Below are 18,505 nucleotides of genomic sequence, written 5' to 3'. Positions count from 1 at the left end.
CCAGGCAGGGGGAGGAAACGGCTTGAAACGGTTCCGGAGGGGGTGTCTTGCTTGCGTGGTCAAGTGGCTAGCGGCGCTAGTGTCTCAAGTGGGTCTGGAGACAACGCGAGGCGCGCTCGGCCGAAGGATGCCATGCAGATTAATGTCGCGACTACTGCAGACTAGGCTTGTGTAAAATTGATGTTTGTATTTGCACAAGTAATTTCTCTCGACTGTCTCACAACAAAGGCCCTGGACGAGGGCAACATTTTTGCTATGCTTTCTTAGCCATAGAGGCCACACGACCATCAGGTTTTTCTTGTTCCAATACAGGACACGTTTGAAGTTACATTGGTCGTTGAATAACGTCGCCAACAATCATTGGCTAATGAATTGTAATAGTATCAAGAGTTGCCGTAAGGTTACGTTAGTGTATCTTTTTTTATCACATTTTTATGAAATAAGTTTCTCTAATCCATTTATGTTAAAGCCTTTCACTGGACTATTTACCTTCACAATCACAAAGCAATGAAGTCAGCCTTCTCACGATACGGAGGCACAAGTCGTGTCGAAAAATATCAGGAAAGCGTAGAAAACATTTACGGACCTTTTGTAGCGAGAACATATTTTAATCTTCTACAACATGAGGACGGCCCCTGTTTCGCAAATTAGTGCATTCTTGTATTGTTTGTGTATATAGTGACTTGGCATATAATAAAAGGTTGCTTATAGAATAGAGCGTCAAATATTACAATAGTTTTTGGTTTTAAAGAACAACCATCTTCAATGCTGTGAATGGCCATCGAAGTCCAATAATTTCAGCGATTTGTAAAATTATGAAAGACATACAAATTTACAAAATACACTTTTTCAGTACATCAAACTGTTTCCAAACGTTTTAAAAGCGATACCCAAATTCCGCGATGATAATTTGAGTGTTTGAAAAGTGAACCCGAAGAGTAAATATGAAACCTTGCATACTGATCGTTTCGGCGAGGCGATCATTTCTTTGGAAAAAGCTTGTCAAAACCTAATCGAATGCAGTTCATAAAAGGAAGGAGATATTTTCATAAAATTGCTTATCAAACTGAACCCAATGAATGATAATTCGTAAATACTGTATCATGCTCGTTCGATTTGAAAATAGCTCAAAACGGCACCCCATTTGGGCGATTTACATCCGTTCGCTTGCACATTTGCTTTATAGTGCCATCGCATATAATTGCAGTACGGTTCGGACTGATCAGTTTCACATTCACACCGAGCGCGAGCAGCGCTTGTGCGCGGAATCCATTTGCTTTCTGCCGCAAATCGTATCATAAATCCTAACCGGTACAAATTGGACCATTTTGAAGCTGCGCCGGAACGATCACCGATTACGGGCGTAATGATTCCGGCCGCATCATTATCATCCATCATCCAGCCTCCTTTCCCTAGCGCACGGCCACCCGGCACTCGAATACTATCTGCCGAAAGCAGCGATGCCAGTGGTGGGGCAGTTCGATGTGTCCGTGGAAAGTATCACATTTCACCGAAATGAGCCCTAAGCACTTATCACAATTTTCGGTAACGAGCAGCGCGGGTTTGCATCGATTCAACTGCTTCCGATCGACCTTTTTCATTTTTCCGATCCATCCAACTGTTTCGCACCATTGCGATAAATGATCGCGCTTTTGGTAATGGGCGCAGCGACATAAACGTTCACAACCGAAAAAAGCAACCCCAACATAAGCAACGGGGTGGGACGAGTACCCACTAAGCGAGGGAAGGTGGAGATTCCAATTGGACCAACGAAAGAGAGAGAAAGAGATCGTTCAAGATTTATGTCGGTCGGTTTAGGGGGCGAATGGTGGGGTGATGGGGGAAGTTTGGTTTTTGGCTTGTGTTGTATACATACCGAAGCGTGTGAAGCTGTTTCTCGTTCAGCACCGTCCGCACCCGCGTCGGCTTGCCGTCCGATGGTCCGGTGGGTCCTTTGCCTCGCAAACTTTTATGAGATCCCGATTCGCTGCCCGAATCTGCAAATTGAAATGAAGAGATGGTTGAAGGAGTGGTAAAGAAAGTGGTCAGCGGTGGTCATTGCCTCGAATGTGGTAAGATGGTGTGGCTTGGTCACGGGGTCGCAATAGAAACGAGTCCGCTAGAACAGCGTCTCGAATAGTTCGCCTCTATAGGTAACCAACTTAGTTTAAGTAAAACTATTACCGACAGTAAGGGCAGATTGCGAATTATACAGTTAATCTAGGCTGAGTTTGCTCAACAATCACTAGTGTTCTTTGAAAAATTATAATGTTTGAGTTAAGGAAGGTAACAATGTAAATCCTGCAGGTTTAATATTCAATAGAACATTACATCATTTGTCCAGACCTCAATATATCAAATAACTGCTTTGTCAACGAATACACTTGGACTTGCAAAGATAATTTGAAAGATTCGTTTCTATTTATTTGTGAAGTTTAGCGTAGAACAGAATGGTATTTTTTCCGACGGATGATGGGCAAAAGTTGGACTAAAATTGTATAAAATTCTTGAGTTACTCGAATTCTAATGATCTTTCAATTTGGGAATCACTACTTAAGACATACAAATAACATTTTGAAAGGGTATTTGAATTTGCAGGCTAGTTTAAAACATTTTATGTAGGATTGATCGACCAAACTTGAGGGAATAAAATAAAAAAAATCTTTATATGTCACAAGGCACCTCATGATCACCAATAGCATATCGTTGAGTGTAATACTCGCTGTTCAGATCACGATATCACAAAACGAAGTTTTATCATGTTGTACTTATTTCTCTATCACATTCCGATTTTACGGCACGAAAGGATGAAATCAAACACATCACGTAAATATCGAACAGCATTGAGGGCAACTTTTATGCCAAATGGTAAAAAAATGACAAAACGGAGGGTCAAAATATCCTCTGATTAAACCATTTCCAACAAACCATAGTGTAAGAATTAATCGGTAAGAAACTGGTAAAAATATAGATTTACAAGCTGACCCAACGAACTTCGCCTCGTCCCATATTAACAATACGCTAATATTGGAATAACAAAGTATTGAAACTCAAGGGGGGCTTTATAGATTCGGTGCATGAAGATGTCGACACATAACAATAACAGATCTATCTTTAAGTCGCGACATATCCGACAAATCCAAAGAATGTTTTAAAATTCCAGTTTTTCCATTTTTTTGTTCAAAATTTCCTTTTCAAAAGCGATGTGAAACATCTTCGGCGATGTCATTTTTATACGTATCTCACAATCAATGGGACTTTTTATGGCTTCATCGAAATAATCTTTCTATTAAGTATAGACACTTTAGTCCTCTCCTTCAATGCCAAAAAACGCCATATCCCATCAGGCGACGTACTTGCAAACTTGTTTGATAGATTTCCCTGAACTTAAATACTCAAAATTCATATGTGTTTAGCAAGAAAGCTCTTTCTGTCACTCAACAAAATACATTCTACGTCTACCAGATCCAAATATACGTGATCTAAGCGATCGCTTGTTGATTATCCGAGATGAAATTATTAGATGATCCGTGAATTCGGACTCATTATTTGTCACAATTGTAATCGGTATGGGTAAGAAGCCTTTAAAATTGGCCAAGCGGTTTTCTTAGTTTAAATTATACATCGTATATTTGATTTGATTGTATGGAAAATGCAATTTTCACAAATCTTTCCATTTTCCGGCTTTTCCTTAGACAATATTAAAGTTGTCTTTTTTTAAACCTGAATAAAAACTAACAAATAATCAAATAATATCGTCATGATTGGCTCAGCCGATTTTGAGTTTTGGCGTTAAAAACAAACAAACACTCATTTTTATAAGTTTCAATTTTTTTATGGAAAAAAGAATTTTTCGAGTTTTCTGGGTTTCTGGCTTTTCTTAAGGATTTTTCTAACTTGTATTGTTTTTATTGGGCCAAAAAAAACAAATCATCAGAAGACTTTGTTGGGATAAGTCCAACCATTTTCGTTAGAGAAAGTAAATAGTTTTTTTTTATATGGAAAAAGCCGTTTTACTGAATTTTCCCATTTTCCGGCTTTTCCCTGGGAATTTTCAAATTCTCTTTTTTTGTAAACCTTTCTTGGGTAAAAAGGAACAAATCATACGAAGACGTCATCAAGATTGATCCAGCCGATTTTGATTTTGAGAGATTTTGATTCCAATTACGTTGCAATCAATTTCAAAGTTGTTACATTATTGTTTCAGTGTTCTGGTGCAATTTCTGTTCCGCTTGCGAGACAAACTCGATACCAATATACCAATATGTTAAACGACTTTAATTACAGCCTATTTTTGTTATCATCAAATCAGTCCTCTCGATTGCTTGCAAATCTCTCCCTTTTCGACGCCCAGAAACGATCCGTCCATTCTGACTCCGGCGAACTGAAGCATCCCCAAGAACCGTACCGTTTCCCCAGTCGTGTGGTTGGTGTGGCCCACGATTCGAATTGATTGAATTCGTGTCACCGTTCAGTTCACACGAATTTCATTCGTGTATCTCTCCGCCACAGCGAGCGTCTTCTTTCGCTTTGTTTTTACTTGAATCTTGAAAACGATCATCAATTGTGCGTTCCCATCGGGATTCAATTTGGCGCTGGCGGGGATGATGTACCGGCGTGTGTTTTCTTTTCGTTGGTACATCATCATCATCATCATCATCATCATCATCGTGAACATCAGAAACGGGCGGGTCACACCGCACAAGGCGATCCCTTCGTATCCTTCCCAACCCGTTCGCTGTTCCTCCCGTTCGCGGTACAGCGCGATTACATCTATTATTGTGATTTCTCGTGTTTTATTGATTTGCCGCCCCACGGGCTCCGCTAGATCACGCCGCCGCCGTTGTAGAAAGATGGTTCGGTGGAAAGGGGGAACGGAGGAGAAACAGCACATGAAAACAACAACAATATGAGGAATAGACCGGCCGCTAGTACACGGTTGGGTGAGTCAATTATTCGGTGTGTGTTTTGTGTGTGTGTGAAACGGGGTGAAATCACCCACGAGCACAACGCTGGGCCCGGGATGTGGGAAGGTTTGGAGCCTGGAGGAACCCCACGGCGAATGTAAAGCAACATCCCGAAAACAATCGAATGCCGAAATCGAGTGGTGAGTTGGGCTCGGCGTGGGGGCGATTCGCGATCGCCTACGATCGATAATTATCAATACACGTCTAATTACGGGCGGGGAAATCGAACCGCAATCGGAAACTCGAGCCACAAATGGACGACCACGGGCACTGGAAGAAAACGAGCAGGACCGGGGGGCCGGAACGGAGGGTCTGAACAGGGAACGCATTTTCACCGACATTTCTAGCCGATGCTAAGTACACTTCGGTGAGCACACAATTATCGGCGGTGCGGCAGAAAGATACCCGGCTGCTGGTGGACCCGTGTCGGCCCAAAGGCGATTTAGTGGGCTGATCCGGGGCCAAAGGGAGGGTTCAAGAATGGAACGGCGGGAGGCCTTCAGAAGCCACCAGCCTGCGATGGCCGCACCGAAGAAGCAACGAAAAGGGGAAGTACGTAGGCATCAAATTGGACCAAAATCGGTACACCCCGCATTTGGTTACTCGCGCTTGTCTTACGATGCTCCCCACAAGATCGGCATTCCTTTGTGAGCCCAAACGGGAGAAAAAAGCCGACACGGGGCTGCGCGCTCTCAAAGGCTTCGGGGAGGTAGTTTTCCTGCCGCGGCCGTGGCATGAAAATTGCTGCAGGAAAAACTGGAACCACTAACAAGCGAAGTAAGGAAATGAGTGTACTCGGTGTGCAAGTAGGTATTGGTCGAATTAATTTGGAAATTTCATATCAATTGTGGAGAAATTCCGGGAATGACGTACCAGTAGAGTTAACAAATGAAAGTATAAAAATAAAAGTATAATAAAATAAATCACTATTTTTAGCTAAATTGCCACGCAAGGAATGAAGATTTTGTGGCAAATTTGTTCTTAGATTTCTTTTCCCCTAAATAAGATCAACATTTTGGTGTGTACAATTATCTAAATAAGTTTCTACAATCCCAAATGTTGGTATTTTGATTACCTCCTAATTAATCTCAGAAAACAAAGAATATTGGTAAAAAAAAACAAAAAAGAAAAGAAAAATAAATAATCCCATTCTGATGTTAGTTTTCAACGACTTTTTACAAATTCTTGAAAACAGACAGGGAGAAATTGTTATAGGAAAACATGCACCTCATTTGAAACATGCATAGTTCAACATCTCTTTTTATCAACAAAACTAACTGGAAAACAAACATAATCCAACCTAAAACCGATCTTTCAAATAAACCAGTTGCATCCAAAAGAGTTTAAAAAAAATGAAACTATTACTATTTGTTATTTGTTTTGCTTCTAAGGCGAAATTTGTTTAGTACTATCATGTAGAAAAGTATCCCAACTGATATTTATTTCGTTTTAGCTAATGTTTTAATTCGAGTTTTTATTCGAGTTAAAATTAAAATCATTTCAAATGTGTTAAGATGCATGGCAGACAGAATATGCGATTGGTGGTTTTTGGTTGTTGCCTCATTATTTACATTTTAACAGCAAGAGTATTTTGCCTCATATGATTTAAAATGTAGTTTTACTATCAGTTACTAGTTAAAATTTTCTGATCCAAATGGTATTTTCTAGTTTTTTTCACTTACTCACAAACCTACGAGAGAAACGGTAAAAAATCATATTCATCTGCAAATTACACGATTTGTCTAACGCCAAATGATTTTTATCCTCCCCGGCGCATCTTGGAGCATTTTCTCCTTCATGCGTTTCATTTTTGATTACTTTTATTTAGTATGACATTATCAATGATATTGATAACGAATCAAAAGAAAAACACTTTCTCGCAGCAAATTAGATACGACTCTGCATCAAATGTAAACTGTGCCAAAACGAAACACAAACGATGGTGGAGGAGAAGATTTCAATCGCGCTGTTGACTGATTTTCCTAGAAATTTCGAGCAGTCCGGGGAACTGCGCGATAGCAACCTGCAGGCAAATGGCGTCGGTATTTGCGAACTCTCTCCTACCGGAACCGCAACCAGCCGGCTCCGGATGTGGCGCATGGCGAAAACTACGACTGATAAGAGACTTGCACAAGAAAACAAAAAAAAAGAAAACAACAACCCGAAGATAGAATAACAGTAGAAACTAATGCCACGCACGTTCGAACGGATGTGGAGCTGGCAGCGAAAGGAGAGAAGGAAAATCCGCTTTGATGTTTTGCGCCACTATTATCATCAAAAGGCAACCGAAAAGTGAGCCCCCTACCTGTCGGCCCCTTCCCCGCGAACAAGGGTCCGAACAACGGCCGGCGACAAGTTTGTCCTATGTAGACCGTGTGTCTGGAGTATTTACACAACCGAACATAAGTGGGTACAAGCCGACCGACCGAGACCGGACCACGGGACGGACGGCGAAGCCGAAGGGGAACGCGCGGCGACGCAAGGCGAAGAAACACGGGCAAAATAAATACCGAAACCGGACATTTTGCGGCATCTGCCCGAGGGAGGTAGGAGGAAGGCTGGAGGCAGTGATCGGTACCGGATCGAGCCGGGCGCGAAGCTGCACGATGTAGTCGTCGGTGCGTCGGTGTGCGTTTCCATGTGGGCGAACCCTTTTGCGCCGATGGCCCGAAGTCCGGAAAGTCCGGAGACAATATTTGCCCGCGAAGCACTTGACCAGATGCCGATGCCGATGCCGGCCGGAGACGATGCGGGCGGATTGGGCGGCATTTCTTTATGCTGCTTTATCGTGTGGCAGACACCTGACGCAAACCCCCCGCCCCGGCCCGACAAGTGCGCATCGTGTCACATTAGGGCGGCCCGGGGCCGGAACATACTCGCGGTACTCGCGACCGACGACGGGCTACAGTTGTTTGCAAAGATAAGGGATTGATTATCTGGCCCGGTTCTGTGAGTAATGAGGAGCCCACGCAAGGGAACAATCAGTGCCGTGTGATAACAATTTACAGCATGATGTACAGAATGTTCCGAAAATCAGTCACCTTACAATCAGTGCCGCTTCGTTTATGAAGTGTCCTCTTCATCATTTTCCGATGGTTTTCGGAATTTAAAATTGGGCGAACAGATAGAAAGAACGGGAACCAAGAGATCTAACTCACCTGACATCGATCCTAGCTCACTCGAGTGGTTGTTATTGCTTAGGCTATTGTTGTTGTTGTTGGTGCTGCTGATATTGTTGTTGTTGGCGTTGCCGCTGATGTTGTTGTTCGGCTCCACGCCCGCGATGAGGCCGTTTTGGGTGGTCTTCTCCAGATGGTCATGATCTTCCTTGCAATAGAGCGAACCACCGTCTCGGAGGGCAAACTCATCACCTGCAACCGGAACAACTGCGTGTTAAAGAACCCCAAAAGCTGGCCAACGCGTACTGTTACATACCCGGTATTAGCTGGCGGGCGCACGCCGAACAGCGGAAGCATTCTATGTGGTAGATTTTCGTTTTGGCGCGCATCACAAAGTCGTTTTTGCTGAAGGAGCTCCCACACTTATCACATTTGGTACCGAATAATCTGCGAAGTTGAATCAAACGGTCAAACCATCGGCCGGATCGTTACGAAAAGTCTAGCAGAAGAAGGAACCACCCCCGGGGGTTCCGGATCCGGCTCTGGTGCAAGCGTTCCTTACCTAACGTAGTCCCGCTTGCAGTAGGTTTTGCCGTCCCGCACGAAACAGGTACAGCTTTCGTCCAGGAACTGCCGGCATTCCTGGCACTTGAGGCAGGCGGCGTGCCACTCGAGGTCCGGTGCGACACGCAGGATGTACTGGTCGTGAATTTGGCCTCCGCATCCGACACACAGCGAAAGGCGCTCTTTTTCTGATGGAAGGAAGAGAAACATAGGTATAATTTTAGTACAATTTAGAACAAAGTGAAAAGATTGTTATTCAATTCCGTGTTTGTTCGTGTCTAAAGAAAATTTGTATCCATAAAGGAAAGCAATTATTAGAAAGTTGAACTTTTTCAATAATAACGGAACTAGTATTAAAAAAAGTCAACATTCGTTTTAAATAACATGTTCTACAAAATAATCTTCCTTTCTCAAAGAAGTAAAATATACTAGCTTTTCTATGTTCAATAAAGTCTTTCTATAGAAGGAGAGTTCTACTTTAATTGGAAATTTCTGACAAAAGAAAATATATAAAATGGTAAAGAACATAAAAATAAACTTGTTCATAGGTAATTTAAACTTGAATAAATAGGCTGTGAAAACTGTAAAATTCAACATATATTTTTATCAACTTTCCTAGTTCTGAATAAGTTTGCTTTTCCCTTTAATCTTAAATACCTAAATACTGCCAGTCATTGAGGTGGATCAAAGAAAACCATTATTACATCATTAAGATCTAATGGAAATATACTGGATTGAAAGTTTATTTCATGTGAACATCACACTCCTAAATGTGAAAATGAAATTCATTTGTCGAAAACAGACTAAAAACATATTTAAATAAAGTTTAAAAGATTTGTATTATATTGGAGGGATTTAAATGTTGACATGTCAATAGCTGACTTCCTAGAAAACTGACTGCAAAACATTTTAGAATATTTTATCGATTATCAGTAGAGGGAACAACATGTTACACGATAGGTACTATATTTGAGCAAAACAGATAACCCCGAAGGGAGGTTTCAAACAAACATTCTGCCGGATTTTTCATCCTTTCAAGCGTGCAACGAAAATGAACTCATCTTTCCGCAAACCAAACTGAGCTCGAGTCAATCATTAAAGACTCAAGCGTTACATTACAAGGACAATGTTTGGGCTTTTTGTGTAAAATCGCCGCACAGCGCAGGCCTTTTTTTCCCTCCACGCACATCATTCAGAGAAGCAGATTTAATTTCGCCCCCGAAGCATGAAGTACGCACGGGAGCGGGCGTCGCGGAAGGTTCCGGTGGTGCGGTGAAGTTTGTGCAGGGCAATAATAATAAAGAACAAGGCGAGCAAGAAAAACAGCACGCAGAACTCCAACACACCAGCACCCGGGAACCGAAACCTGCGCATGTTTGCTTTTCTTGTCCTCCGTTTGCACGGCTCGTATGTACGCGGCTTGCTTAGGTAAAACGAAAAACGCACCGTATTGTGGGCGGGGCCAGCAGCAGTGGCGTGGCTTATGTGTAGCGAAACGCGTATATAAACAACGGTCGACATACACCACTACACCCCTACCTGGTGGAAGTTGGTACAACACATTCGACCAACCCCACGTTAACCTCAATCCCCCCCAACCCCACCGCTTGGTTTACTTTTCTGGTTCGAATGACGAAGGTGTAGAATCGATGAAAACTGTCCACCTTTAGCTTGTGGTTTTTTCTTCCATTTTCCATGCGAAAAATTTCTGACAAGTCCCGAAGCTGAAAAGGAGGACGCCGCTCCACAATGGCCACCGGAGCCTGATGTTCACAATCCGCGAAAAGCTCTAGAACCTTCTCGACAACACATTTGCACACACACGCACACGCAAACACACCCCCCCGAAACAATCATTCGCGTTCGGTGACAGGCTCCTTATCTGGTCACCGTGTTCCCCTTCCCTCCCCGTCCCGCAACGCTTCTGTGGACAATCCGTGGCTCCACTCCCGCAACGGAACGAAATCTCCGAGCAGGGAAAGCGGAAAACGTGTTAATTCCGGTCATGCGATGCGTTTGTGTCCGCTTTCGTGACTCGCTGGACTCGACCGTCCCGTGCGATTTGGTCGCTTCAGTGATCGGCTCACCACCACAACCACCACCCGCTATCACGCGAGTACAGTGTGCCGCACAGTATTCGCCGGGGGCCGAATCGGAGGGCCTCGGATTGTGGTTTTGGATCGCGGTACACCCGCCGGCCCTGGCGACAAAGCGGTACCGATTTGGGGAGTTTTCCTACGGTACGGTCGTAAATTTCGGAATTTTCCAACGATCGAAGCAACATTTTCCCTCTTCCCCTATCGTCGTTCGTTGGTTCGTGTTTTTCTCTTTTATCTTTATGGCGGAAAACACTTAAGGCCGTTGGGGGAACGGCTGGTTGGCATCCCCTGGTCGAATCATTTTCCATCTTTCAGATTTTCCCCCTCGAGTTCCCCGCGGTAAGAACGCGCAAAAGGGCGAAAGAAAAATACATACGCGGTAATCCCTCTCCCTCCTCCTCCCCCCCTCCCCCCCTCCCCGCACCCCCACCGCACACCATCTAACTTCAAATGGCTTCCCATTTTCGAGTGGAAAAGTAGAGAACACGTTTCCTTCGGTAAAGCATTTCCCATTTTCCAACCACTTGGCCCAGCGAGAAACGCCTATCGAGGCAAAGGCGCCCACTACTTTGTCGGTAGCGCCAGAATCGGAGTGCCCTCGGAGAGAGAGCCTGTATTGAACCGACTCCCTGCGAACGCATCGAAGTATTAATATTATGAATAAAATGGTTCCATTGTACTAGCGACAAGGAACGAACTGTTATTTTTAAGGGAGTTTTGTTTTGCGAATCGTCAGGGAGGGAGGGTTGTTTTAAAAGTTTGGTTTGGACCATCTTTTTTGATAAAAGCATACTTTAATCTGCATTCATAGAAAAGTGCTTTTTTTCATCATGAATTTTTAAAATCTAAACTCGTCGGAAAAACAGGCTAGGTGTTCTTTAAGGTGATGTTTTGCGGAATAAGGTTTTGCATTCCGAAGGAGTGTTCAAAACCATCAAAAGGCTTCGGTGAAACTGATAAGCAGCAAAACGGCGCGCACTTATAAAAACCAAAGTAACAGCGAACCCGCCGACGATCGGAATCGGCAAAGAGTCCCGACGCCTGTGAAGCCGGCGAAACCTTTTAATCAACCGCTGAAAAACACCGCCGTCGAAGAACAACACACTGATTCCGCGGTCCGAGAGGCCATCGCTGGGCCGATAGAAACTATTAAAAGAAGCTCCGATCCTTTTTGCTTGCCGATAAGATAAATGGACGGTGGGCTCATCGGGGAGATTCATCTGTTTTGTTTATTTTTTTTGTTTTCTGTTCTTGTTGCTTATTGAGTTTTTCGTCCGCGATTGAAAAACGGAGGCCAAACAAAGCATTTCGAGTCGAAAATTCCACCCATTGCGATATTACATCCTTTAGGATCGTTTTGATCTGGTTCAAGTAGAAAAGTCATCGCGACACTCATTTTATTGTGATTTCGTACGAGTTGTGTTGGGCCTTTAAGTGACAACTGCTTGTTGTGCTGTAAAATTTCCTTATGACACTGTTTAACATTTTTTCACACACCAAATTTAATGGTAAAAAACCTTCCCATAGGCCTACCAAAGAGCCATGAAAAACATAAAAAATACCTAAAAAAATACACAAAAAAAAACAAAGTGTGTGGAGATGGAAATGGTTTAATTATCGCGGAAAAACGGTCCACATTAACAACTTAATTCGTTTAAATCATTCGTTCAATTAGTGACAGATTAAAGCGGCACCAAACATTGCTTAGCAAATGTCTCATCCCGGCGGCCATAAAGCGTCATTCAGCGAGTGTGTGTATGTGTTGGTGGTTTGCGAATGCGATGAATGTTTCTGTATCATTCGGGATCGTTTCTCTCATTACTCGCCGCTCGACTACTCGGAGCTGCAATCATGGCACGAGTGATTGAAACATGTTCTTTTTTTTTGTTCCAGTTCTCATGATAGCGGCTTTCGGCGGTTGAAAGTGTTATGCAAGTTGTGTTGGTCGCTTACACCATTTTTAGGAAGTTTTTTCGTGGGTCTTTTTGTAGCTCAAGGGCATTTAAAAAATCTTTCATCTCACTGTAAGGATATCAGTATTTTTTCACTCAAAACCATTCCATGGATGGACTATTTCTTCGTGTAAATGAATTATGTACTCAGCCAAACACTGTAGCACACATGGAAGTGGTTTGTTGGGAAATTCTAGTGTCCACGCAGCGCAAATCTGAGAACGGAGAACCGGAGTTTGTGGCTTTCAAGTTTACGTTGGTGCTTTCAAGTTCAAGTTGGTGCTTTTGTTCTTAGGCACAGAAATAAACATGTCCACCCTAAACATTCAGTGAATACGTTTACATTTTTAACTTTACTGTTTCCATTTAAGTTTGGATTATAAGCGTTTTCTTATTTCGGGATTTTTGGCCGTCTATTAAAGTGTAAGATGATTCAATCGAACAACTGGGAAACGATTCTAAGATTTGGTTTGGTCTGGCGGGATCGATTTATAGCGATGAAAAATATGTCTACAATTATAACATAGTTTATTTTTATGCTTTTGTGCTAAGTCTCTTTTCATAAAAGTCATTTGGAGACAAATTTAAATTTAATCTGATGTCCAGAACTTTAAATTTAAAAAAAAACAAAAGTAGAAAGGATTTTGAAAACTCTTATTTTTCCAAATACTACCCTAATTTTTCCAAATAAACTAGCAGAAATGAGAATGAAAAATATGTTTGTAAACCAGTATATATCTGCGGAGTGCAGATATGCCATTTTGGTGGCAACTCAGAAATATATTTTTTTAAATTTTTTTAATCGTTTGTTATGAAGGATATATGGCGATGTAGAATAGCCAGTCAAAATGGGTTTATGTAAAGCCAAAAGAAGCACACAAACCCTTCAGTCTTCATTTAACAACCGGTTCGAAACAATTATTTTCTTATTTCACAACACAAGAAAAAAAACAGCGAAGTCACAGATAACATAATTTGCAGAGTCTAATTGACAGACTTCTTCATAACACGATAAAATGCAACAATCTGAAAAATCATTAGACCCGACATAATGAACACAAACATGGAATCTTTGTCGGCTCTTTTGTCAGTGTTTGTGTGTGTATGTTTTATCGAAATTTCATTAGTCTATCGAGCATCATTAGCACTGAACAAAACACACCGGTGCGATTACCCGGACAACATGCAGCCCGATGCAGCTTCGGTGAACCGATGGAGGACATGTTTGAACAACTGTACGCGCGTGCCCACGCTTCCGTCACAGTAGAACGATTTTATGGTGCGATTAATGTTACATTTCCGCCGTTTTGACTGCGCGAAAAGCAGTTCCTAAATGTCAAAGGCATCAAACGCCAAAGCGGAACCTCACAAAATCTGTTACAAACCGAGACCGAGATTCTGGCGGTTCGGTCGATGATAAACAGCTGAATGCAGGTAACATCAAGGTGAAAACCGTTGATCGTGGCTCGTATGGCTATTCACCGATCATGTATGGTGCTTTTGATCTTTGGGTTGATCTAGTTTTCGGCCTGGAATAAAATTGTTGGCAAATTCACTTTTGGCTATTTGGGCGCTCTTCGGAAGGTGGGTGTTGTTTTGGCTGAAAAAGGGAATCAACATCGCATGTAGGAGCTTCCCCCGACCCCGAGGATGGTGATGGCGCTGTTGACAAGTGACAGAGAGAGGTTGACCTTCTTGCAACGCACGACCTGTCCGAGAGGCAAAGGAATGAAACGAGCCGGAGGAGGACTGGCGCGTGCGAGCGGGAAACGCAGCAACGATAAACTTCGGAACAGGTATCTTGTTAGGTTAATTTGAGGGTGTTTTGTTATTTGGTGCCTTTTTGTTTCTGTTGTTTTAATTTTGCTGCCCACCCCTCAAAGCGTTTCCCAAAATACCTGGCCCGTTCGTCGATCGCCTTTTTTTTACTGTGCGTTCTTCAGAGATTTGTCGTTTTCTTTTTCTGTGCCGGAGTCTGCCTTCTAGTCTCCTTGGGGGGAGATGGTTTTTTGCCTTCCCATTTTTATTACATCTTTATGATCACTTTTTTATAGTCTTAGAGATGCGTGTTGCCCGACCGGGTGTAGTGGTGCGCACGTGTTGCGCAGGGGGTTTTTGTTTTTATCAGCTTTCAATCTGCCGTTGCGCGTCGAAGATGTGCCTCTGCCGAGGTGCTGGATGGAGTTCTTTTCCCTTTTCTTCTGCCAGTCGCTAACGGTGGCACAACTGGCTGGCCAGATTCCTCTGACAGACAGATCATCATCGTCGACGCGTCTGAGTGACGTCCGAAACGTCAAGTGATGATGTAAAAATGGCTGGCGAACTCACCCAGAAGTCTGACCAGGGGGGGAGTTTGTTGGATTTCTGATGCTCGGGGGGGTTGCAAATAATGCTGGGAGTGCTGGATTTTCCCAGTTCCTTCCACCGACACCGTGTCTTTTCCCCATTAATCCTCTTTCCTGGCGCGCCCTGTAGATTTTTGGGTTCCCGGGTGAAAAGTCGGTAGTGTTTATCTAGTTTATTACGGACGCCCGTCAGTCCGGCTCGTTGTGGTGGTTGGGCATGAGAAAGCGTAAAAAAAACGGTAAAGAAACAAAGCCAAAGAAAAACCCGCGTTTCGGAGGGAAAAAAGCTCCTTTACGAGAATCGGGCGCGACAGAACCGTCCGCCCCGGACCAGCATCCACCGCCAGCCAGGTCGAAGGCAAGCCTGGTTTGATGGCCGGCGACCCTCGCGAGCACATAAATATGTTGTTTGGTTTAGCTTCCAACCCAGGCGCCGTCATGGTCATCGATAACTAGCCGCCGCCGTCGCCGCTGCTGCGGGTCCCGTTTGGATGGCCATGCATCGATGCATTTCTATCTCCGTTGTTTTAGCTTTGCCCTTACCTTTCTTCCGTGTTTTTTTCCTGTCTGTCTTCCTAGACTTTCGAGGACCAACCGACCGCTTGGTCTAAGACGACAACAACGGTCTTCCTGGGGTCCAGGGGTGGCTCGTAAACAAACACCGTGGCCGGACCACGTTGTTTTCCGACGGTTTTGGGATGCTAATGATGGTGATGAGGTTGATCGTCATGATGAAGACGATCGATTACCGGAGCCGGTGACGGTGAACAACACCTACAAAATGTGTCACCTTCGGAGGTGACCGTTTATGGGTCCGGGGCGGCCCATTTGAATTGGTAATCTTTCACTCCGAAATCGCGCCCGGACCCAGCCTCCTCCCCCCAGTCCAGCTGATGCTGCGGTATCTTTCAAACGAAGCCAGCCTCCCCTCAAGGAGCTCGATGGCATTCCGCGGAGAGGTCTGGTAAACGTTAAAGCATCGATGATGGGTATTTTATTGATAATTACAATCGATTGCATACGGCGATGAACAAAGCGTTATAGACTATTAGCGACGGAGCCAAGAGATTGCGGCGGGCTTCCAGGGAAGACACGCACGGTTGTGTTTCTATTTGGTCGATTTTGAAGTCGTTGCCCCACATCGGAATTCCCGGACACATTTCAATCCATCAACAGCTAAAGTGGCAACGGTGGAATGTGCCATTCGGTGCCATTGTGCAGTATTCTCGGTTATTCGCACCTCCTGAACGCCACTTCTTGCTGTTTTTTTCTCGACCACAGTCCAAAGACATACATCGTCTCAATCCTCAAAAAAACGACGAAAAACGAGTCGGCCACATCAAGATAAAACGGTTTTCCACAGGCGCCACCGTCTGGCGTGTCAAATAACACTCGCCGGGATACGGATGTCTTCATTCGAGACTCCGTTTCGGGGCCTCCGTGCCTTGCCAGCAATCAGCACGGCGTTTCGGTAAGCTTTTGGCCCTTGAACAACCAGGCCATTTCACCTCAGCGTCGAAGTCTCGATCGGTTGGTGATCGTCTCGCTTGCCGGACGTCAAAACGGCACAACATTTTGACACAACGGCTAGCAAATTTTCAGACCCTAGTGAGTAATCGCACTTAATGACCCAATCAACCCCGAAGCCACATGGTGACACATCGAAAATGAATGTCTGTCATCGCGAGTGGCTTTGCCGGGAATGACGAATGTTCCATTCGGCCGTTTTCATCTCTTTTTCCCTCGCTTCTCTTCCTCATTGACTATCCTGAAGTTCTTTTGTTCCTTCTTGAAGATGGGGAATGGGGGGGGAAATTTAAAATCTGTTACGAACGGTGATTGAAATTGTAAACAATCTTTCTCGAACGACCTGACCGGCGCCGTCTTTCACTGTTCATGGCGAGAAAGGTCATGTTGTAGGTTACTGCGCTGGTAAAGCAATCCAACGGAAAGAGCTGACAACTCAGCAACATTTTGCCTCAAAATGACATTCTAACCAAAGCAGAAAAGGGGAAAAATACAGCAACAACAAAAAAACCTAACCCATGGAAAACTCCCTGCTACCACAAGCTAAAACCGGTCTCGAGATTCGTGGAAAGAAAATTGCCCGCGCGTTTGCCGGCGAGAACCCTGCGATGGCAATAATTCTCGTTTAATGGTTTAATAATTTGATATAAATTATGCTTATTTGCCGTTCGTTTGCGTTCGTTTTATGGCCGCCCATAAATCATAGTCGAGTCGAGTCGAGTTGAGGAGGCTTCAAAGAGAATAAACATAAAAGGTTGGGCGAAATTCGGAAGACACTTCGGGTTTCCTTCGGTCTCGGTTGGGAAAGCGCGGGGGAAAGAGCAGATCAACAAATCTAGTAGATAACGAAAGCGACCAGAGGCTCATCAGGGACGATTTATGATGTCTCATGTCGAAGATGCTGCTGTTTGTTTGTTCGCTGACGTCCTTCATCAAAAAGGTGCACTCGAGGTGTTTTCCCGGCAGGAGTCAGTGTTTAACTATGCAAATATTTTCGGCACTGGTTGCTTTACGGCCATAACTTTAGGGCAAGATATAGGTTGGAGAATGGCTTTTAAATGCAGAGTTTAACAGTATTACAATGGACACATTATCTGGATTCCTCCTAAAAATCATATACCCGATTTCAAAAGCGCATCACGTATTAAAATACAACCAGATTTCACCATTTTGGAAGACAACTTGAAGTCACATCATTGTATCCCATTTAGCGAGACGGTTAAATAAAAATGTCACAACTGACAGAACATTTCAAAACGTGTTCATGTAGGAGGTCCATTACGAGATCAAAGCAAGAATGCAGCTCGGAAACCATCATACGTGATGCAATCGCCGGGCGTACGACGCATCATTGACCTCAGCGCGATCGGCACGTATCCTTGGCGTTAGCGTTTTCCCATGCGCACGATTTTTCGAAAGGAGGAAAAACTGAATAAGCCCACGAATAAGCACACAGCGATGCGCCGATGCACCTCCCGCGCTTAGCAAAAAAAAAACCACAAATCGAACAAGATTCAGCTCGCCCTCTCACTCCATCTCAGTCATTCTGTCTGGTCTCTGGCTACTAACACACTCCCACAACGTACTGCCCCGAGGTGCAATTGCAAATCAGAGAAGGTGGAGGGGAGAGATGTAGCTCTCGATGGTGCACTTCAACGATCATCAAAGCGCATCGCCGAGCGATCGTAAGTTGGCGTTAAAATATTGTTCGGTCCCGCGAGAGAGCATTATCGGACGCATGTTACTGCCTGCTGGCTAGTGTTTGTGTATGAGTGTGTGTTGCATCGGATAGTTGCTCTATACCCTGTCAATCCCCCCCCCCCCCCCCCCGCCCCTCATGTTGGTGATGGCATGTCGAAGCTATTAGGCAGGCTGATCAATACGAATGGCAGAGATTCTCAAGCATCATTTGGAAAAATACTAGCTAATTTT

General features: G+C 44.0%; 1 protein-coding gene across 1 annotated transcript in view; it reads right to left on the bottom strand.

Annotated features, from left to right (window-relative positions):
* Window positions 1–18,505, bottom strand: part of LOC131263517 (insulin gene enhancer protein isl-1) — a 37,718-nt gene that overhangs the window by 2,887 nt on the left and 16,326 nt on the right. Inside the window, exons 2-5 of the mRNA XM_058265726.1 lie at window positions 8,649–8,838; window positions 8,403–8,533; window positions 8,126–8,338; window positions 1,877–1,997 (exon numbers count right to left, since the gene is read on the bottom strand). Coding sequence (XP_058121709.1) covers window positions 1,877–1,997; window positions 8,126–8,338; window positions 8,403–8,533; window positions 8,649–8,838 — 655 coding nt within the window. The remainder of the gene's footprint in view (window positions 1–1,876; window positions 1,998–8,125; window positions 8,339–8,402; window positions 8,534–8,648; window positions 8,839–18,505) is intronic.

The sequence above is a fragment of the Anopheles coustani genome, chromosome 2 (genome assembly GCF_943734705.1).
Source record: "Anopheles coustani chromosome 2, idAnoCousDA_361_x.2, whole genome shotgun sequence".
Lineage (NCBI taxonomy): Eukaryota > Metazoa > Arthropoda > Insecta > Diptera > Culicidae > Anopheles > Anopheles coustani.
Note: the sequence above shows the minus strand (reverse complement) of the source record. Positions and strands in the feature narration are given on the sequence as shown.